This window comes from Cryptomeria japonica, chromosome 8 (assembly GCF_030272615.1).
Source record: "Cryptomeria japonica chromosome 8, Sugi_1.0, whole genome shotgun sequence".
In the NCBI taxonomy this organism is placed as follows: domain Eukaryota; kingdom Viridiplantae; phylum Streptophyta; class Pinopsida; order Cupressales; family Cupressaceae; genus Cryptomeria; species Cryptomeria japonica.
The window spans coordinates 252,695,639-252,719,201 of record NC_081412.1 but is presented as its reverse complement, the minus strand read 5'-3'; the positions used below and the strand labels follow the sequence as shown (position 1 = coordinate 252,719,201).

At 37.1% G+C, this 23,563-nt stretch overlaps 1 protein-coding gene across 3 annotated transcripts in view; it reads right to left on the bottom strand.

Annotated features, from left to right (window-relative positions):
- LOC131059993 (uncharacterized) overlaps positions 1 to 17,978 on the bottom strand; it is a 257,233-nt gene extending 239,255 nt beyond the window's left edge. Inside the window, exons 1-2 of one of the 3 annotated variants that reach the window (XM_059210074.1) lie at positions 17,681 to 17,978; positions 10,331 to 10,477 (exon numbers count right to left, since the gene is read on the bottom strand). In XM_059210074.1, the coding sequence (XP_059066057.1) occupies positions 10,331 to 10,477; positions 17,681 to 17,788 (255 nt within the window). In that variant the 5' untranslated portion in view covers positions 17,789 to 17,978. The remainder of the gene's footprint in view (positions 1 to 10,330; positions 10,478 to 17,680) is intronic. The other 2 variants (XM_059210075.1, XM_059210076.1) reach the window with 2 other exon arrangements.
- Positions 17,979 to 23,563: the final 5,585 nt, after the last annotated feature.

Genomic DNA, 23,563 nt, shown 5'->3' with positions numbered 1-23,563 from the left:
GTGAATAACTTAAAGCACACAGATAAAACACGTAATGCAAAATAATAATGCCATAGATATCAAATGCAATATATCAGATGTTATTCCCTTCATAAGTGTTCCCCGTCACAAGTTACATTCGGAAGTATATAAAGATACCAAGGGGGTGCGAGCGCCAACTGTCGCACTGCAACTACCACCCCACGGTTGCCAACTAACCAAAACAATTACAACTTAATTAACTAGTTTTATTTTCATGTACAATATTGCCGCCAACATCATCCCCCCCAAAAGAAAAGAAGTCGTCTCCAGACGACTTAATACAAAATAGAGATGACATTAATAGAATTGTTGATGCCAGTCGAGCCCGAAACTTATACACCTGCTGCGTCCTCGCCTGAAAACCCAATTCTGCTACCATCCGATGCTCAAGTGCGGATTTCACCATTATTGCTTCCTTTGACATCATAATCCTCCTGTGCCTAAACCAAACTTGTCTGCAAAACATGCTTTTCAATCTCAGCCTCCACCAACTGCTACTCAAATGATACTGTCTCCCTAACCAATTTTTCCTCGATAGCCACCGGCGTTGCCCTCTCAGCATCCAACTCTTGGGTACGCTGAGCTAAGTCTCACGCTAGTACTGCCTCCAACCTGGTGGTCAGCTCCTCCCGAGCCTTCTGTGCATCCACCAAGGCAACCTCACGTCCAGCCGAGACATACTCCGAGTTCCTCAAAGTGTACCATTCATGCCTGGAGGTGGCCACAACCCTCTGTCACAAAGGCTACGAGACACCTCAAATCCTCCATCACACTCCCCAAAGGCTGATAACTGAACTGAATAACTCTCTGGTGTCGTATGACTTCGCGTTCTTGCAATGCCTTCCCTCAAACTCTGTTTGTTCGCAACCTCCAAATCCGTCTCCCTCTATGGCTTATGGCTTCCCCGTCGATGCTTAGCTGCAGGCTTCTTTCTCATAGTACAGAACAACCCAACACTTACCGTGCCTTCTCTGATGCCCTTCGCCAGACTCAAAAAGTGTATTGTAGCTCAAAAATAAACTGGGGGTCTAGGAGCAGTGCCCCCAGCGGGGTCGAGGGGCAACGGCAATACAGGGCGGGATCGAGGGACAACGCCCCAGCCGCCAAGACCAATATACAACCTTCAAAACCACACGAAAGTCCATGGCGCGCATCATTTCTGTGATATTTTATGATGTCAAAACCCTTCTTCTCCACTCTAATATTTTCAGCATCCTGGCTCCAAATGTCATTGAAAAATTTCACTCTGGTCGTCGTCGTCGTCATTTTTTTTTTTTAAAGTTTCCTCTGTAATGTCCCCGATGGCACCCCGGCCATACAACCTCCTCGTACGGTCAACAAACTGACACCTCCAATCGTACGGCCACCTTCCCGTGCGGTCAACACCCCTCCACCGTACGGCTATGTGTTTGTTTGTGCGGTGGCTACGTTGCTGTGCGTGTCTCTCCTTTTTTTCTCTTCATCCGTTTTTTTTTTGTTTGGCGTAAGCTGCGTGTCTTTCCTCGTGCGAGGTTTTTATTTCTTCCTTTTAGTTTGCGCGGCTTTAACCCACGGCGGTGTCCACCGCACGGTGGTGCCCACCACTGGTGGTCCACCATCAGTGTTGCCACCGTACGGTGGTCCCACTGTTTGGTGGTCCACCGTCGGTGTTGCCACCGCACCAAATGATTGCCCTCTCGGGTGAATAACTTAAAGCACACAGATAAAACACATAATGCAGAATAATAATGCCATAGATATCAGATGCAATATATCAGATGTTATTCCCTTCATAAGTGTTCCCTGTCACAAGTTACATTCGGAAGTATATAAAGATACCAAGGGGGTGCGAGCGCCAACCGTCGCACCGCAACTACCACCCCACGGTTGCCAACTAACCAGGACAATTACAACTTAATTAACTAGTTTTATTTTCATGTACAATATTGCTGCCAACACTCCTGAGGAGACGACAGTTCGTGGGAAGGAAAGATCATGATTCCATGTTCAGGTGATCGATCTGGATAATCCAGAAGAGGGGCAGCAATCTGATGATGCTCCCAAGTCTCCAGTTTCAGACTTGCCTCATGAGATCATTCCACCAGTTTCCATTGAGACAACTCTTTCTCCTCCTCATTTGATTGTGGATTAGTCTCCTCAGAATACAATTCCCATTTCAGCATACAAGTCATCTCCTAATCATCAACAAGAGAGTGTGTTGAAAGTTCCTGAGGATATTCCTACTTGCATCCAGTTATCAGAAATTGATACTTCCACTTCTGGTTTTGAAGAATTCATGAGGCAATCTTCATGCCCATTGGTAACTGAGCAAACTGTGGTCGCTATCCAAACAGATATTCCTCCCAGGATGACCACGGTGATTCAAACAGAAACTGCTTCTCCTTTGCCTACAGCTGCTATCGGAGGGGAGTTGATGACGGCTGCTATCGGAGGGGAGTTGATGACTTTGCCTCCATGGCTCAGTTCTTTTACTCCAAAAAGGAAGAAACAAGAAATCTCACCTGATGCCTTTGATTACCAGCAACTGAAACAGTCCAGATCCAAAGTTGCTAAGAAGGCCAAAACTATCTCCAGAGTAACTGTTGACAGCAACAAGATGAAGGTAGCTGAAATTGTGGAACCTATTGCAGATAAGCCACTTGATGAAATGTCAGCTGTCGATTATAAGGTTACAAGGATAGAGTTGGGAAAACAAACGCATGAGCTCATTAAACATGATGCTCAGTTTTATGTTGCCTCATTGGTGCAAAGGTGTGATGAGCTTCTAGCGAAGAAAGACAAGCTAGAAGAAGAAAACCGACAACTTATGGCAGCCATTCATAAAATCACAAAACCTGCTGCTGAAGGGAGTAACTCCATAAGTTCTTCTGGTTCTCAAGAATCAATTCGTGGACTGGAAAGGGCTGCTCAGAAGGTACAAGCACTGGATTCCTGGGTTGATCAGCTTCATGATCTATGTGCACAGGTAATGAAAGAGATTTTTCAAATAATGTCTAAGTTGGAGACCATTGAGGAGAAACTGGATCAGACTTCTAATACTTTCAAAAAGAATCTGGAAAGTGTTGAAAGAAGTTTGACAATCTGGCGTACCATGCCCCAACAACAGCTAAGTGTTCTACAGGGGCATGCCATCATCTTTTCCAGGATCATGTACTTGGAATTTGAAGAACTCCTGGAAAACAAGGCCCTTGTTCTTAAATCCCTCATTGAGGAGATCGGTGATGCAAAGAGATTTCAAGGCGAAGTTTACCAAGATATTGTCTCACATTGTGAAAGGGCCTCTTGTAACATAGTAAGTCAGGATGGAGAGTTGATTCCAGAGGAAGAAGTTCTTGCTGATTTACAAATGAGGATTCATAATGAATGGAGGAGCGAACAATTCTCGGTTGCTTCAATTCAGACATTGATGAAACACCAAGTCTTTTTTCATGAAATCCAATCTATCCTGGATAAAAACAATTATGCGCTCCTCCGGTGTCATGATACTATTGTGAAGACCATGGTTGTTGCCAAGAACACCCATGAACCAAATACCGAGGAACTACAAATGAGCATCCGGAAATTTCAAGGATTTGTGTCTTCACGTGCTTCAACTTAAGTGTTTTTCAACACTTAGTTGAATTTTCCCTCTTTTGTAATCTTTAATTGTAATTTTGTTTTGACAAGTTACATGTAAAAGTATTTTTTTTGTAAAATGCAAGTTACACATTACTTGCACTTTTGTAATCACATGTAAGGCAACTACAAGTTGTGTCCGATTAGGACTGTAATTGGAATAAGTCTTAGTTAGTTGAAATAACTCTTAGTTAGTTAATGAAGTCTTAGTTAGTTATTGAATAAGTCTTGGTGGTTGAGAGAATCTCTCAAGTTAGTTGGGATCCTCCCACCTTTTTCTCAAGGCTCCTCTTCTATAAATACTTGAGGGGGTCTATTGTAATTTTTATCTTTTTGGAAAGCAAGCAAAAACTCTGCCAAATTTACAGCAAGAAGTCTTTGAGCTTATGTATGTGAATTGAAAGTTTTTGGAGAATAATAAAGAAGGATTACTCAAGTTTTGAGTCTTTGATCTACATGTTTGAGTTTGAATCTTTTTATTTCTTCCATGCAAAGTGATTCTAAAAGGAGCTTAGTCTAATCTGATTTGAAGTCTTTGAGCTGCAAGTAAAGAAGATTAATTAAAATAGGAAAATCTCTAGAAAGAGCAGCAAGTCTTTGAGCTTGCGTCTATTCTTGAGGAAAAGTTATTGTTTGATAAGAAATAGCAGCAAGTCTTTGAGCTTGCATTAGTTCTTGTCTTTGTGTTGAAAGAATAGATTATTTCAGTCTTTGAGTTGTTGTCTTTTATTCGTTGCAAATTTTAGTATAGCAAAGGGTAGATAGGAAATCACATAATCAAGTCTTTGAGCTTGATATTGTTGTCCCGTCCCGAAGGAAGTGACTGAAGTCTTTGCGCTTTTAGGAAACTTCATTTCCTTTCACTTATTTCACTTGAAAGTGGTTACTGCTGCTCATATTCAATCGCTATCCTTTTCTATGAAGAGAAAAGGATATTGTCTTTCTTGAAAAAAGAAGAAAGATTGCTATCCCATCCTATTTTATTTCCAAAGTTGTAGTTAGATAGGGGGAGCCTTCCCTTAATTAGGATATTTTTACTCGTGTGCTGTGGTTGAAACCACAATTTTGTATATTTCCCCAAGTGTACAAAATTTTCAACCAACACATTGTACAAAGTTGATGAAATTTATGTTCACTTAGAGAAATTGAAATCTTGTTAATTGGTAGAGAGTCAAAGATGGCCTTCTTAATGTGTGTTGGGAATTATATCTACCCCATGGGTACCCTAACACTCCATGTTGTATGCTCGTCAAATGGAATTACCTTCACTTATTTCCTCTCTACCATTTTTTTTTATTGTCCTCTATAGATTGGTAGAGAGTCAAAGATGGTCTTCTAAATGTGTGTTAGGAATTATATCTACCCCATGGGTAACCTAACATTCCATTTTGTATGCTCCACAAATGAAATTACCTTCACTTATTTCCTCTCTACCATTTTTTTTATTGTCCTCTATAGATGTTTTTGCATGGAGAATCCATTCAAAATTATTGTCAATGTCCTAACAATTTTTAAAAAAAACTATAAGATTTTTCCTCGTGGTGGATGTGGGATTTTTTTTGAGAGGGTATATTCTCCTTTTCTTTAGCCTCACATCCCAAAGTGGGGTCTCACACATTACAAGGGACAACAAAGCAAATGAAATGGTCTCCACATTGCTTATAAGTATCAATCTAACATTGAAGTTATAGGTTTTCATCCGTTTGACATTCTTTGAATGAAATTAGATTTAAATTTTAGTGGCAAGTGTATTACGTAGATATGTATTTGAAAAAAATTATGTATCAAGATATGAAACAACTTTTAGGAAAGCAATGACCATGAAAGTAGATAGAGGGGAATATAACACAAGAGAGAGCGAAAAATAGGAGAGAAAAAGAGTGAAAGGGTGATAGAGGAAACAAGAAGATAAAAAGAGAAAAGTAAAGGGAGTGTGTGTGATAAAGAAGAGAGAGAGAGAGAGAGAGAGAGAGAGAGAGAGGACAAGAGATAGATAAAAGAAGTATAAATAGAAATAAATATAGAAAAGAGAAACTTTTGATCAACTATTTTGTTGCAAAAAAGGATCTTTCAAAAATAATTTGAAAATCTATTAAAACATGAAAGGCTAGAGAGATTTCATGATATGTTGCGATTAAAATTACCCTCGTAGATGTGTAAGAAAATTGTGGGTGCATAAACAACATATGCAAATAATTTGATAGAATCAACCCAAAGACATGGTTGGTCTCATGGCCTGCTATGAATGCAAAATATGCACAAAATTGATTTGTTTAAAAGTTCATAAAATCTTTCAAGCGAATGTTCTTGGCACATACAAATTCAATCTCTACAATATTTTTTTGCTTTCTGCATGCTTGTGTGAAGACATGAGATTTAGATTAGGGTTTGGCATTTATCAAAGCATAATGCAAGGAAGATTTTTGTTAAATGTTATAGATGCAACTACCTTGTTGGATATGTATGTAAATTGTGGAACTATTTGCACTTTAACTAGCTACCTTGTTGGATATGTATGTAAATTGTGAAACTATTTGCACTTTAACTATTTGGCATATTGAATCAAGGAGATGTCATCCCATGGAATGCAATGAATGTAGGATATGCATTGTCCTCTACAAAATTGGAAAAAAAAAATTGAAAACCTATAATCTAAAATGTAGAAAATACAAGAGATCTGATCTTGATCACTTTTTTGAGAGAGTTGCGGATGAGAGAGGATTGGTAGATGTCTAAAAAGGAATTTAGCTCTATGTCAATAATATTTCATCATCATTAGATGATGGAATACCCACAATTATAGACACGAAAAAAATACTGCCACAATTGTTGGTTTATTGAGAATTGTTTTAGATTCCAAATCAATTACTAATATAGATTTGCTTGCCTGAATAATGAAATTGCATGTTAGATGAACACAAGTCTAACTACAAACTTAACACCTGAAATAATCGCTCCCTTACCCATAGCATTGTTCTTATAATACTCATAGTTGACAAGTAATGTAAATTATACGGAAAATGTCATTGACATTAGTTGACGAGCCATGAAGGTATAAGAAATTTTATACTTGCAAATAGATACGATCTTCTTTCACTTGGAGATTGGCAACACATCAGTGTCATGAAATGGAATTATAAATTTTTACTAACTAAACTCCAAAAATTGCTTGAATTCATCTTTCACAAACTTTCAAAAAAACATTGGTGTGTGGAAGTGGATTGGTAGATGTCATTCATGCTAGATATCCTTTTTGAAAAATCCATTTTGAATCTTCATACCATGTTGCAAGTTGCTACACTAATGCTGCTAATTAATATGAAAGCTTTCACACCATATGAATGCAAATGCAACACGACTACTCCCACATATTCTTGCTGCATAAGCCCGCTATAAAACACACTTTATTTTTCTCTAATTTTAGTCAATGATTGGAAAATGATTTCATGGAAAAAAAACTAAAAACTAGGGTATTAATGAAGGACATACATCAAGACAAGATATTAAAACTATGAACACATTAACAACTAAGAAAAAAGATATATATGAAAGGCATTGATGGATATTAATTGATAGAGCTCAAGGTAGCTTTTGGATCTTTGTGTTGGGAGTTTTATGTTCCACCATGAAAAACCCAACACTCCATGTCTTGTGCTCTTTTCTTCTTTCCCATTTTTTCTCTTTTGCTATGTAGATGTAGGATGCTTCAAATCCAAAACTTTGGATTTGAAAAATAGTCTTAGAGAGCTTAGAGAATAATTGAGTAAATTTAGTATGACACTAACCAAAAGTAGTTTCTTTTATTAGACATGTTGCTTAATGGTCCAATCTAGTTCTAAAGAAGCATTTGAGATGGCCATTGTTCTCTTTCCTTTTTCAGTTTCCAGTTTGCATTTCCTAGGTTCATACTAATTTAGTTGATTTTGAAATTTGAACTAAATCTGAATTCTCTTGTTTGGTTTAGATTAGAAAATTGACAGATATATATCCAATCAAGTTGTAAGCTAGTCTACTTTCATTTTTTGGCTGTATGAAAAGGCAAGTAATTTAGAGAACTAGAAAGGTAATATGGCGTGGGAAATAGCAAGGAATCTGCCTGTAAATTGTCATGCAAACCACTAAATCTGATTTTATCTGTACCCTGGTCCAAAGCTCTCATTTTGCACAGGTTGGGAAGACAATGACAAAGGTTGCAGAGTTGGCCTTTACATCTGCCAACTTGAAAATTTCTAAACCCTTTACAATACATCCATTTTGTGAAAATCCTGCAATCGTGGCATCCCCTGAGGTGACTTCTCTTTTTAGACATTTTGTCAAACAATTGACGTGCCTTGTATATACTTCCACGTTTTGCGTACATGTCTGCCAGGGAAGTTGCAAATACAAAAATAAATTCGCTATCCTTTATCCTATGATGTATGTCCATACTCTGTTTCAAATCTCTTTAGCATAGGCAGTGAGGATGTTGATGAAGGTTGCGAAGACGGGCTTCACACCTGCCAATTGCAATTGCTTGAACGTTTCTAAAGCCTTCTCAACAAAGGCAATTTGTGCATATCCTTCAATCATCGAATTTCATGAATGGACTATAGATGATGGATGGGAATAGGGCCAATAGAAGCATACATGAGGCCTTGTCGTTTGCCATTCCATGCTACTTGCAAACAAATTGCACATGTGTAATCCTCTGTGATACCCCTTCATTCCACATTCGACAATTTCATTCTTCTATTTATAAAGCATCACACAATTTCATGGATTGTTACCATTTTCTGGTTAATTATAATATCAGAATGTAAACAGAAGAGCCCAATTAAAGAGAGTGGCGAGAAAAGAGGATTACAGCGATGAATGACTGGACTAATGGACATTTTGACCAATTTTAAAGTTTTCGATTGCAGGTCGAAGGTTTGGATGTGCATGAATTTGTTATTCAATGGCTATCCAGTTCCCTGTGGCAGAAAACGAGAAATCAGCGAACAAAAAACAGGGAAAATCCTGAACCAGTTCCCTATGGCAGAAGACGAGAAATCAACGAACGAAAAACAGGGAAAATCCTACGGTCCAGATGGCTTCAATCGTCTTGCAACTCCTGTAGAACACTGTGAGCCGTGGATGTCCAAAGTTAGCCGGTTCACTTCATATAAGTAACGCCTTTGGCGAATAACAAATGAAAACATTTTAAGAGATTATAATGATGCTGATATCTATAGGTGCATGTGCAAGCAGTGCAATCAACTATATAGAGGTCATATGCAGCTAGTTGATCTTGATCTAGGAGACAGAATTTGGGGTCAAGTGTAAAATAGGGTATAGCTATTGTTTATTACAGTCATATCATATGTTATATGATTTACAAATCTATTCAGCAGTTCCCTAAAAACAGCCTTGTGAGTTTTAGTTGAGTCCAAAGAGCAGGTGAGTTTTCCCACTCTCATTATAGGCGTTCAACCATCCTCAATTTGTTGATAAACTCCTCGTTTACCTTCTTGAAGATAGACCCCTAGTCTTGAAGGTGAGACAAAGTTCTAGGATTGTGGACCTGCGGTTTTGGGACCTAACAAAGCTAAGGAACAGTTAGTTTTCCTAATGAGAAGAACGTCGTGGTTATTGTTTTCTGATGCTTTGGTAAACTTGATGCACTTATACATGTTGTTTAAGTGAGAGTGGATATCTTCTAATTTTTTAGGTCATGAGACAAGCATATATTAGTGTCTTAACATAACATTTACACCATTTCAGTATAAGAGGAGGGAATTAAGGGCAATCTCTTCAAAATGATCCATGAAAAGGTTGGCCACAACAGAAGATAAAGGGGAACCTATGGCAACCCCATCAGATTCTCCATAGACCATGTCTTAGAAGGTAAAGAATGTTAACCTTAGGCAAAATTATACAAGGGAATTCATTTCATCATTGGTCTTATGACTAACAATCTCAATGGAATCATTCATTGGGACTTTAGTGAACAATGACACAACATTGAAGCTGGCTGGTACACCATCATTATCCACCCTTTTCACATTGATGAAATCAACAAAATAGTGGAAATCCCTAATAAGGAGCTTGACCTACTCACAAGGGGGTTGAATTTCTTAGCAAGGTAGGCAGCTACCTTGTAAGAGGATTCAGTGATGTTCACGATTGGCCCAAACATAATGCCATATTTGTGAATTTTAGGAGCACCATAAATATAGGAAGTGATCATTTATTAGAATGAGCCATTTCTTGATGCTATCATCTAAAGAAGAATGAGCAATAACATTTTTTACTTTTTCATGATCTTGAATATGGGGTTATGGGCCAAGGTTTTGTAACTATTGTTATTGGTTAGATAGTCTAGCGTCTTGAAATCATAGGCCTATTTGTTTAAGGTAACTATAGTTTTCCATTTGTCTGCCTTGAAAATTTGCAGATTTCATATTCTAATGAAACATAAGACAAATTTGCAGACTCTAAGGCCTTTAAATAAAAGGACAATCAAATTTCTCAAAAAAAATCTGAAGGTCTATAGCCCAAAATTTAGGGGCATGCCTTACCTTACCACTAGATCAAGCCTAACAGGCAAATTTCTTGAAAATTCAATGCCACAATTAGAAATTCATTTGTCTTGGCAATATCTAAAAAGAGCAGCTGGGATGGTAAAAGAGGAGCATATATTAGATATAATTAGAATCAAGTCCAGATACTTCACCTTTATTGATCCAGCATCAATGCTGTTAGAAATCAATTCCTCCACAATCTGTGCAAAATCTGACAAATTTGTAGTGGACCGCAGAGTGTTGAACACTGCCTCAGGAAGGTGAGCAATATGTCCCATGTATGGCATATCCACTAATTCCTGCCAAAAACACTTTCATCAAATTTGAGCAAAGATCATCCTACAAATCCTTCCAGATATAAACAAAGAAACATATCAACCAATATTCCTAAAACTATTCTTAAGGATTCTCTGATGCATTTTGGGAAAAGATACATGGGGATTCATGTTTTGAACAAAATCCAATAAAATCATATAAGAAATTAAATCACATCCACCAGTTAAATGGCAAAATTGATCAAGCCACTACGACCTAATCATCATTCTGTAGATCAAAGATCATGTAATATTATATTGCAGAGAAAAAGAGCAGTAATATAGTGACTTAAGTTTTCAGATTTTCTCCATTCTTAAGGGATGATAGAGGTCACTCAGAAAATATAGTAAGGGGTAGCACAAAGGTGGCAATGAACTGCAGAAGATAAGACACTAGACCAGTAGCCACTTATAGAGATTCAGACTTGTCAAGCTAGAAGTAGATTCAGATGAACATAATCAGAATAAAGGATAGGTACCCAGGGAATAATGAAGGAGAAGAACTTAAACAAACAAAAATGTCAGGGGTATGAGGCCAATAAACATCATAAGTCAATGGAAATAAAATACATACCTAAAGTGCAAATATGGCAACAACCCTGTGCGAAACCAATGTTTATAAGCAACCTAATTATAATATGTCAAAGAGCTATCAAAATAGATGTAGAAGATTAAAATCGTTAGGGAGACAACACAGGATAGCTGGAAATGAAAATAAAGATGTCATTCTCAAAGGCTGGAGTACCTCTAAGGAAAAGGAGAACTCACTATACTGAGCTGTTCCATCATTCTATCTCTTTAGGGAAAAAAACTAAAAGAAGACACCTTCACCCATATATGAGAATATCATAAGTATTAAACCACAAGTGTTATAGGGAATCAAAATCCATCTTCCTATGTCTGAAGAGAGAACTGCTCCATGGTCATCTTTTTTGTTTACAGGCCCTTCTTCCTTTCCCACTTCAATGATCAGGCATTCTGGAATCTAGCATAATATCTGCACCCTTATAGGCTAATTCTATGTATATGCAATTCTACAAAGCAGACCATAACATATTATCCATTTTGTCAAAAACAATTGTGGTCTACCTTAAGTTTTGTCATCAAAATGATCTGAATTAAATCGCAATTGGAAATGAAAGTTTACTTTTTCACAGGTGATGTAGCCTTTTCAGAGATTGAGTTGTTCCTCTTATCCTTTAGAATATAAACAAGGTTCCTATAAAGCCTTGTAAAATCTTTGCTTCTTAAAATCATTATTAAATAAGGAACATTGAATATCTAGATGCAAACATACATCTGGATTGAACATACATATAGATAAGGGCATCACCGACCCAAAGCACAGCCCATCAAAACTCAAATTCAATTGGTTCACCTCTATCAATGTAACGCCCACGAGCATAAGACGTTCATACCAACCAGCACCGAAGAATGATCCATAGGTAGTAGAACAGTTAGGCTAAGCTGCTAAAGACATAATGATATGGAAATATCTCCTCTTATTTCAATCCTACAAAGACTATAAATATATTAAAAATTAATAATATTTACTAACATTTATAAAGTTAATCTATTTGTTTTTGATATTAAACAGCAGCAAAACGCTGACCCTATAAACAAACAGCCCGAAGGTAGCTTTAACCAGCCATTAATAGCACCAAACAGTCCAAACTATAATATCAAAAGCAGTTCAGAGTAAACTTAGCAATATTAAAGTTTATAAAACTTATACGATTAAAAACCCAAAAAGCAGCCAACAAGTGGCTAGGCAAACAGGCTGCCTCAGTCCTCCATGAGGAATTAAAGAGGTCCTTGTAATTTCCTTCATCATCCACATCATTCCTGAGCACCTTCTTCTGCAGCAAACAAAGAGTAGTTGCAGAGTTGTACATCACCTTCAAGCCGAATTAGGAAAAGTGAACCATATCTTCTTTTCCAGGTCAATTACCTTTGCCTTAAGGGTAGCAAGGTCCATAGCAATAGCATCGCATTTAGCACATGAATAAGTCCCCCCGGCCAAGTGAGTCTCTTCAGCCCGGAGATCATCCTCCGACAGGTTGACCTACTAAGTTAGGTCCAACGGACCCAACTTTTAACTTTACAAGTGGCCACTGTTAGTCTTCCCCAAACTATTCTCTTCCTCCGACTCTTTAGTTTATTCCTCCATCTCAAAACCTTCCCCAATTTCATCCACCTCCATTTTATCTTTAACTTTTCCCGCAGGCCTTCCCGCTAACCTGTTGGACCTCCTAGGGTTGGAATCACCCGTGCCCAAGTTCTCTTTCTCCTTGCTAGCTTGGGTCGTCTCCTCATCACTTTCAATTTCCTCAATACGCACCTAGAAATTTTTTCTTTGCTTTCTCGGTTGGGGTGGGGTGGGGAGGGTGGGGGGGTTAGCTTTCCCTTTTTTTGCAGAGCTCAAGGGGGTAGCACATTGTTTCAAGTCACGAAGACCGACCGCGGCTAGGCTATGCAGGGAAAGGGGGGTATCAGGAGTGGTCTTAATCCCCCGAGGGGTGGCCTGGCTGGAAGTGGTGAGGGTGGTGATCCAGGGAGGGGCTTTAGGGGAGGGTTTGCAAGCACCCAGAATCCTTAGGTGTTTCTTGTTGCCTTGATGGCCACTAGGAGCATCCCAAATGGTCACCACGAGCAGGGAATCAGAATGCAGCAGGGCCTCAGTCACATCAATCTGCTTGGGGGGACACAAGGCTAAGTGGAAATGATAGAGATGATAAATGAGACCCTAATGAACGGGGATAGGCTTTTTATCAGAGTTCTTAGCCACTTCCAGAGCATCCCTAAAGGAGTTTTGAGGGAGTGAATGAGGAAGAACAGGAAACATATCAAAGAACTATGGTGAAAATGATTCAGAATTGGGAGATGATAGTAATAGTAAACTTTGAACCTTCCTTCAAGAGTGAAGAACTTCATAATCATAAGGCATACCTGGTTCAATAGCAGCAGAAACTCCTCACGATCAAACCCTCCATGCAGCTTAATAGGTTGTTTGCCCCCCTTAAAAAAGAGGGCCAGGCTTTCATTGTCAATGACCCTACTCCACTTCTTCCATTTTCTGCCCCTAGTGGACAGCCCAATAGCTTTAGCTATAACATCTTCGTTCACCTCGAACGAAATCCCACCCACCTTGATTCTTCGATTCGCCCAAGAGGTCGCATACTAGATGGATAGGTTTTCATCAAACCTGTTAATGCATTCTATAAACTGAGAAACATAGGTTTTCATCAAACCCGTTAATGCATTCTATAAACTGAGAAACCCCACCTTCTGAACAAATATGCCAAACAGTACCATCATCTTTGAATTCAGAATGGGTGCTCGGCTCAATTCTCACCTTGTCACCTCCCATGGTGATAGCAGTAACAAACAAAGCAAACTTAGCCAAATTTCGCTGTCTCAAAAGCTGATACACAGGTAACAGAAAAGCAAATTTGCAGAGAAATATAGAATAGATGGGGTGTGTGCTGTAGTAATAAAAATTATTATTAGGAACCATCCGTTAAAGACGCCAATCGTGCCACCCGATGCCCATAGTACAGATAACGAGGCAAAAAAGGAAATATCTATCCTTTGTAATCTCTAACATATAAATGGAATTAAAGGCCATGTTATGGATGTGACTAAAAAATAAATTTTGAATCCGACTTGGGATATAGTCGGTACTATCATCATTATTACTATGCAAGGCCTTCATTCTAATGTGATGTCCTAAGGCCACCACGTTGGCAAGCCAGTAGGTTGGGCGCCAAATCACCTTGTGGGCCCTCTGAGACAGCAGAAAAAACAACCACACCAAGTCATAGGTGCCACGCCATCGGTCCACATCAGCAAGCCAACCCCTCCATTGACCATTAAGAGCTGCCAAGGCTGCCACCTTATAACCCCAATCATCATGATGATTAGATTCAAAAAATCTGGCCAGTAATCACCCCACCTCTGAGCATAGATTCCCACAATCCATCCCACACAATCAAGATTGAGAGTAGAACCATCGTCACTATTACTATTCACAACCCACGTTTTGATATGACAACCAAAGCCACCACGCTGGCAGGCCAGCAAGTAGAACACTAGGTCGCCCTATGGACCCACCAAAACCGCAAAAAAAACGTATGTAACTTATGTTAAAAATATTAATAATGGAAAATTTACATAACAAATTAATAATATTACTATTGATAATAAAAATGAATAATTATGTATATTAATTAATGTTAAAAATTGATAATACATATTAATATTGACTTATTAATATATTACAATATTATATTATTATTAACTTTATTAATATTTTATGAGGCTCATTTATATTCCTGTACATTGAAAATATTAGGAAATATATATATTACCTGTAATATTGCTGATTTTAGGCTGAAATCTGTATGTATTTATGATTTTTATAAGTTTTTGTATGGACAAATCAAATCCCCAATATTTTTTCATTTAATCAATGAATCGAACCCGAACAAGTACCAGGATCAGTAACTTTTCAGTTAGCAAGGGAGCACATGTGCCAGAGAAACACAGGACAACTGACAGATTCTACAAACCTTAGGATAGCACAGCTGGCAGACTGATAGGATATTAGTCAAAAGGGACATCTGGCAGGTTGGTAAGACAGAGAAGGTTGGCTTAAGGCACATGCCACTCTCCTAGGTTGATGACCCATTAGAGTTTGCATGTATAGGTTTGCCCATCATTGCCATGTAGCTTCTGAATCAAGAGTCCATGGTAGGGAGTATGTAGTATATAAGTGCATAATGGGATGTTTATAAAGAAATTTGTGCCTAAAGGCCAAATGTACTAGTTATTTTCTTGATTGTGGATGTAATTCTGTTGATGTTTGATCGATTTCAAAGCACCAACCTGGGGCCTCCATGCACTTCAATTGAGATTTCATTAGTGGGAACCTGCTTAATGAATGATATGCCAGTGCAGCGAACTGTTCATCTAAATGATTAGGTCTAATTTAAGTGCAAACGGGTGATAAAATAACGCATATTTTGTTGGATTGGAAAGAAGCAGGACAGATAATCTACTTTATCTTCCAGCTCATAAAATCCGTACTGCCCTGAAAAAATGTGTTGTACAAAATCAGAGCCTTTTCTCTGCTGAAAACAATAAACAGCCTTTGCAGCCACTAGATAGTATTATGGTACAATGCCTATGGGTTTAAAGAATATCAAATATAGAGGCCTTATCTTCAAACGAATCCCTTACAATAAATCTAATCTGCAGATATTTGAACAGTCCATTTAGAGAATTAATCAGCAATACCTACGACAGGTAATTTGCAGCCACATACAAAAACAGATTTTTGGTCCTGGGCCCATCTAACCATCTACAACAACCCCTTATGGGCTCTAAGCAAATAAGCAATATACAAACTCAACTCCTGAAGCAAGAAAAAAGCAAGCAGAACACAGACACAGAATTACAAACATAATGCATTACTAGATCACAGAATATTACCGTCACAGACATGGCCCATGCTCATACTAGAACACTAAATTTATATTCACACCATCACCATCTTAAGTATCAGCATCTCAGCTCTGATACTGTCTTGAAATTACAAAATACGTATAACATCAAAGAGGTTCAATGTTGTATGATATTGACTGCTTATCAATCATGTGTCCTATTGTTCTATATAGATTTACATTTATACATGAGAACTGAAAATGATTGGCAATTCAACAAAACCAAATATTGACGAGGCCAAAACCACTTAACTGCCTAATTAGACGAGCATGATTTAAAGATTTCTCATTGGCACCGGCATAGAAAGCAGTATGGTCTAACCAACTTCCAGATTGGGCTGAGGGGAGGAAAGTTGTTTGCTTTGTCTCACTTAAATGTAAATATAACCATAACGTGTAACATCAGGTTTTAAATACAGGTTAGTATTTCTATTTGATTGCAGGAAAAACTACGTATATGTCAGCATGGTAAAAGGTAATGGATTTTGCCAATATATATGCTTCAATTTGTATGGGATTTATTCTAAGTGCATAACTTGAATTTAAAATGTATTGAAAAGAATAAAAGAAAATCCTTAAAAATAAATATCTCTGATACAAAGTTTGACACCTGACCCGTTCATGTTTATAAAGCTCATGATGATAACCCTAAAACTGTAATTTGCCTCAGAATACTTTTGTGCAGAAAAAGCTAGGTTCTCCAAGAGAAAGAATTAGGGTTTACCACCCACGAGACTCAAATGGTATATAACCGTATGCATTATAGTTCTTGATACAATTTGTAAAAACAAAGCCACTGGACAGAGGACTTCCGAAAACACTGAAACATTTAGTTAATCACCAATCCTGTTTAGGTGTCCAAGCTTAATGATTTTGAAAAGTAGCTGAATTGCATTAGAGAACTGACTAGATAGAAGAATTGTAACAAATATGATTTTTAAGATTCAGTATACAGGGTAATCAACATATGCATCTTATTTCACTATGGAAAATGTGTAATAAATGTGCCTGCATGAGTCTGGGAGGAAAAAATGTATGGTGCAATCTTTGTCAATTGGTTACTATTTTAGCATCTTCCAAATGATCAGATTTCCTCAGAAAACACAAAATACTAAATAAAAACAAACTAAATTTACCATTTGAGCGAGTTTACAAATATTAACAGAACGTCAAATATCAGAATGTAAAACAATTCAGTGAGTGAAATTTTCTGTCATCAAAAGTTGAAGAAAGCGTCCCTGGAGCCTGAAACTCGAACAAGAATTACACTGGAGTCTACGTAAAAGAAGATATTATATAAAGTTTGGAGTGGACTCTACCATCCTCCCCCAATAGGATTTCTTGATTACACTATTGACACAATATAAAGTTTCCTTTTCTTGACAAATCTTCTTATGGTTAATATCAGTGCGACTTTTTTTGTACTTGGTAATCCTTAAGTATGGATATGAGTTAGCTTGAACCATTGTCTTAAAAATTGCAAAGATGGGTCACCCTGTATTGTACGCAAGTACCACCACAACCATACTATCTTTGCACGGGAATAATTGAGTTGGAGCGGGAAAAGGGGGGGTTTAATCCCTGTCACGACTACACCACCGCCACTTGAACTGTTAAGTAGTAAAATTTAGAATTGCCTGCAAAATTGGCAGCAATAATAATGATGTTTAAGGCGAAGGCTTACCATCCTGTTGCTGGAAGCATTCATTTCAAGACCTGTGCTCAATTCTTGCGAACTCTGAATTCCATCGCACCGCTCAACGGAGCTTCCTTGTCGCCACGAGAAGACCATGAAACAAATTGTGTTTTAGGATGCCACCCACAATGTAATTTCATGAATGGAACCGAACAATGCACAAAGCTGAGATGTTCTTTCTGAGAAAATGGTATTCGGTACGAGACAGAAATTTGCAGAATTGTCCTCCGATTTGTAATTTCAGTAAATTTGAAACAGAACAGTGGTAGACTCGAAACCTTAAGTTGGGTTAGACCTTTTAATAATATTTTTTGGGAGGTTGTTATTGAGATTATCCTTTTGTTTGAAGTCTTCATATGTAGGTGGTTTTTAAATTTTGTATACGAAATTTTTTTTTTAAATTAAGTAAAGTTGATGGTTTCATGGTTTTTTTAATTATATCGAATATTCTAAAATAATTAAAATGTCAAATTTAATCATAAAGTTTTTGAGATAATCTAAAAATTATAGATGAATGGCACATGACAACAAACTTCTAATTCTATTGGCATCCTCTCAAAATCTGAACTTTATAATAGAAGGATTCTTATTTTCTTGAGCAGATCCTAACTTAGGGGGAGGACACAATAGTTGAGTGATTCTAATAGTTGTGATAACATTTGTTGATTTGAGTGTCCAATATTTTTGGCAATATTGTGTCAATAATTGTGGCTTTAAAGTTGTTATTGTTAATAATGTCTATCCATACTTGAATGAAATGTATTTCTTAGATCTAAAAAGCAACAAATCATGTGATGTCACATTAGCATACTAATATAGCATGACTTCGTGCACAAGTATCAGTCTCACTTAATTTTTGGGTCTCCTTGAACAGTTTGGAAAAAAGCATGCTGATGTGGCATCGCATTTTATGATGTGACCATAAAACCTAAGTTATATGCAAGGGACTTGCCAAGCAGGGTGTTGTAAAAAATTAGGAGTGATTTGAAATTTCCACGTAGGATTTTGAGAAGTGCAAAATTATGGTGCTCAACTAATGGATCCTCTCCCTTAGATATTGTTGCCAACTTTTTTTTGTCTTGTGAAATATCTTGGTCCACATAAATAATTCTTGAAGTGAGTGCCATGGGACCTCTTCCTTAGTATAGGAATAGAAAAGAAGGTTTTTACAATGTAATAGCACAAGAACCTTACAAACAAACAAGGTTTCCAGCCTATTAAAAAAATGACCTAATTATAGTTTTATTCTCTAATTATACTCTAATCTTTCTTGCAACTTATCTTGAAATGATTTCCAAATTAAAAGCATGATCTTATGTTGGGGCTATTGTTTATATAGTTAAGGTGAATGTTGTTTCATGGTTTTCTTCAATATGATGATTGATTGATTAGATTGAAAATGATTTTAAAACTTAAATTTTTACATTCTTGTATCTCCATATGTTATTGTAGAGTAGAATGGTGCATTCCCTGAAAAAAAATTGCTCCAGTTTTACATCACTTTGGGTTGATGTATTAGATGTATAGTTCTAGCCCATGATAATTGTTTTTTATGTACTATCTAACCCAAAATCTAATTGATCACTCACATATGCCTCGCTCCCTTGTTTAAAATCCCTCTAAGTCATTTATATTCGTTCACAAATCCTAGATAGAGTCTCTAGTGCAATTAGTATCCCCTTGATAGGATCACTAGTTTCATTTCATCCTCTAAAATCAAATTGAAAATTCTTGCATAATGAGCTTGACATCTTTGGAATTTAATCAACACGCATTGATGTAAGTGTCAAAATTTTAAATTCATGCATTTAGAGTTGGATATTTAAAGACAATGTCCTATATTATTTGCATCACATGATGGAATAAATGAAACAAGCATTCTTTGACAAAAAAAAAGTATTAAAGGTTATCTCTTGTCACAAGTAAACTATTTATCCATTACCATGCAACAATAAAATAATCAACTATTATATATCAAATGATCCATTATCAAAGACACGAATTAAAAAAAAAACTCCAATATTATCACATCTGGCTTGACTAGTCTAACAATTCACTTACATCCATGTATTGGACTTTTTATTTTATTGTTAATTTAGTCATGACTTTCTTATTTGAGGTGTAAAGAAGTCCTAAACTTCAATCCTTTAATATAAAACAACATGATGCTCTTTGGCACCACCCATGTTTCCATTGCATCAAATAGCACCATTTTTTATAAAAGGCAAGATCATAAATTTTGGATGGGATCACAAATCTTAAATTCAACCTCCCTAGTATGATTCTATCCAAGAGATCAAAATATTAGATTATGTCACTCTTGGTTATCTATGAAATCCTTCCACGTGCAAATCTCAATCATCAACTTTATATCACATTGTTCATTAAAAGGGGCCTATTTTGAGGTACATAAAAAACCTAACTATCTCGCTTCATATATATCACAATTCAAATTTCTATGCATTTCTAATTTGACATGTATGTTCACACAGTTTTGCGCACCTACTAGTGTGGAAGCAAAATGTAAAGCAAAAAAGTACAGAACCTAACACTTTCTCTACTATTTTGCTTCAATGTCTGACACATAATTTGACTGTCTTGGTGCACTCACTAATCCAAGATTTGATCTATCACTCACATATATTATTTTGTCATGTTCAAAACCCGTATAGTCTATTTTTGAGTAGTTCAGTCATTTTGAATGTGATTGCTAATGTAGTCCCATCCAATATTTTTTAAAATTGAATTCCAACAATTCTAAGGCCAACACCTTTGGTATTTGATTGTTGTCTATTGGCATGACCACCAATATTTTACATTCATGCATCTAGGGTAGCATATTTAAAGACTTTATCATGTAGGTCATTTGAATTTAGATATTTCATGTGTTGGTTGCACATTGAAAAAATATTTAATATTGAAAAAAATAAAAGCCAAAGAGTAAATGTTGGGGTGCAGAAGTCCCCCTTTTGTCAAAAAAAACATCCCTTTATATTGTGGGATCTCAACCCTAAGAAATCAAGAAACCCTAACCCCTCCACCCTAAGGTGGAAAATGGTCATTAAGATTGTCACTATAACCGCCTTCTTTTCAATCTGATCTTGATTCATATCCTTTGATAAGTGCGTTGGGAGATCTCAATATTCTCGTTCTCCTACATAAATATCAACAACATTAATTTGCCCTTTTAATTTTCCCTTATCATCTGACACTCATGACGATCTCATCCTTGGTATGCAGTGCGAACCAAAAAATAAAATTATGTTGTCATGCCTTGGGCAGGTGGCAACACGACAGAGAAAAGAGATGCCTTGTTCACCAAAAACCTTAGAAGTTTTGTGGGGAGGCCACGTGGAGAGTGCAACATCGAGGGATCGGGACACCTTGTTCATAGAGTGAGAACCAAACACGTGGAGGCACAACCGGGATGCATCGAGAAAGAGGCGCAAGCCCACCAAAAAATCTTGCGATAACACCAAGTTGTGTAGTGTGACCAAAATTTTGAAATTGAACAAAATAAGGGGGAAAAACCATTCGAGGAGCAAACATACTTGTGAATTTTTCGTTCACAAAAAAACAACTAGCCCATGACATCCATGTTCCTCCTATTTTCTCCTCTTGAGCTCATAGCTTTATTGTTTTTGGTTTTCTCTTGCTCTTTTTATGTGATCACTTATGTCCTTGTGATGGAATTTCAAGAATGATATTAGTGGTTGAGACATTTTGATTATTGAGGTCTCTTCAGCTAGTTGACTTGAGGTCTTTTTTTAGTTTTTATCTTTTGTGTTGTGTGTCTTTTGTCTTTGTTTGTCTTTGTTTGCCTTTTTGTCATTGTCTTGTTTTGTGTGCCCTTCCATAAGATTGTGTGAGTTAAGATCCTAAGATTAGGGGCTTGGTTCCTCAAAATTAGTGATGTATTATCTCCTTGTGATCTCGTTCCTAATTTCTCCTCTCTCTCATCATTCTACTTTGTCGTGTTTATTTGCATAAGCTCCTACTCCACTTAAAGTGGAGGCTAAATGTAGAGTCGTAAATTGTCACCAGTCCAATTTACACCTCATATTTGTGCTCCCACTTTAGCATGTCTGATCCTCATCCTCTCTCTAGGTCCTTTCAGGACCGATTATCTAACTTTGATGTCATGTACACCCTTTGGTGGGTCCCACTATGAGATGTGCTTCCCTATGGATGCTTGTTTTGGTCCTCTTTGTAGAAGGACCAAGGCACCCCAAAATGCCTAGGTCCCTATCAAAGGGGCCCCAATTTCAAATGGGGAAGGTTCTTTATCTACCTAATATAACTTGATTTTTGGGGGCTACATGCGACTGTTGGAGGCTGGCCTAATTATTAAATAACCTAGGGAACTCCGTATAAGGAAATCCTATCAATTCATTATACCTAGAAGAACATTTATTAGATCATCGGTGCATCTGTGAAGCATTCTTTATCAAGCATCTTCTAAGGTTCAAGGTTGCATATTCATCATTCAAGCATTGTGGAGCAAAGTTACATCAATGTTCATGTAAGAATGTGTGTGTGATTAGGTTTTTTCATGTTCATGTGTTTGTCATGCCATTGCATTCAATATTTGTGATTACATTCAAAGAGAATTGCATCATCATCAACAATTGCAGATATGAGGTATATCTCCTTAATATTTATTTCAGTATTGCATAATTTCAATCATAGTTAATTCCAAAATTGGGGTTTGACCCAAGATAAAACCCTATTCCCAATATATTTCCCTTTCTTTCTTTGTGCAAGAAACAGGTGCAAAGTTGTACTCGAGAAATCCCATAGAGTCAATAGTGACGAACAAGTCAACTTTTGATGGTGGAAAATTCAGAGGACCAGAGCGGATCTGTGTTACTTGGTCCCGAAAAATTAGGCGAAACTTCGGAGGACAAATTCTAAACATCTTATTTGCCCAAATCCAAGTTTGTGGCTCCATGGGACATCTGTAGCTACTATTTCAGTCAAATTACTTCAGTAATCCCTCATTTTACCCGAATTTTACAATCACAATTCAATTCAACTCAGAAAGAAGGAAACTCACACCCCACACACAATTGGGTAAATCTGATTAGCATTCTCAACCCTTTTTCTAATCAAATTGTGGCTAGATCTTTTGGATTTACCTCCTTCTTTCAATTAATTTCGTTAATTGGGCTAGTTAGTGGTTTTACTTGTTGAAACCCTAATTCCTAATTTTCACCACATTACATAAACATCGTGATCTAACTTAGAATGCTCAAATCCCCAAATCAACACATATGTATCAAATTTTTGGTACAACCTAGGACTCTACTTGAGGCCATACAAATTTCTTCAATTTACAAACCAAATTACTTTTACCTTTTACCACATAGTGCTTTGGTTGTGTCATATAAATATCCTCCTCCATATCACCATGAAGGAAAGCAGTTTTCACATCCATTTGCTCAACATAAGCAATAGCAATAATCAACACCCCCCAAGGAAGAAAATCTAGTGAACACCCCTAAAAATACACTCATGAATCCTGATCCGAATAAACAATTTGAACTTGCAATTATGTTTACCGCCCATAAATAAGCATGATCACCCATATTCAGCTTCCCACAGTCAGATTTGATACATATTTTAGATGAAAAAATTCTGGGTGCACATAAGCCCGAGTCACACAACCATTCAGAGTAGACATTTTGAAGATTTAATATCTTTGTATCTATAAGCCTTCATACTGATCCGATTGTCCCAGTCAATTCTCCTATCAACAAAGTATTCCTATAACAATTTTCAGAATCTTAGGGCCTCATTTAATATTTTTTCCAAGCCCAATCTGTTTGCATTTTTTTTCAAATTGTTGCCTACACATTACAAAGTTTATCA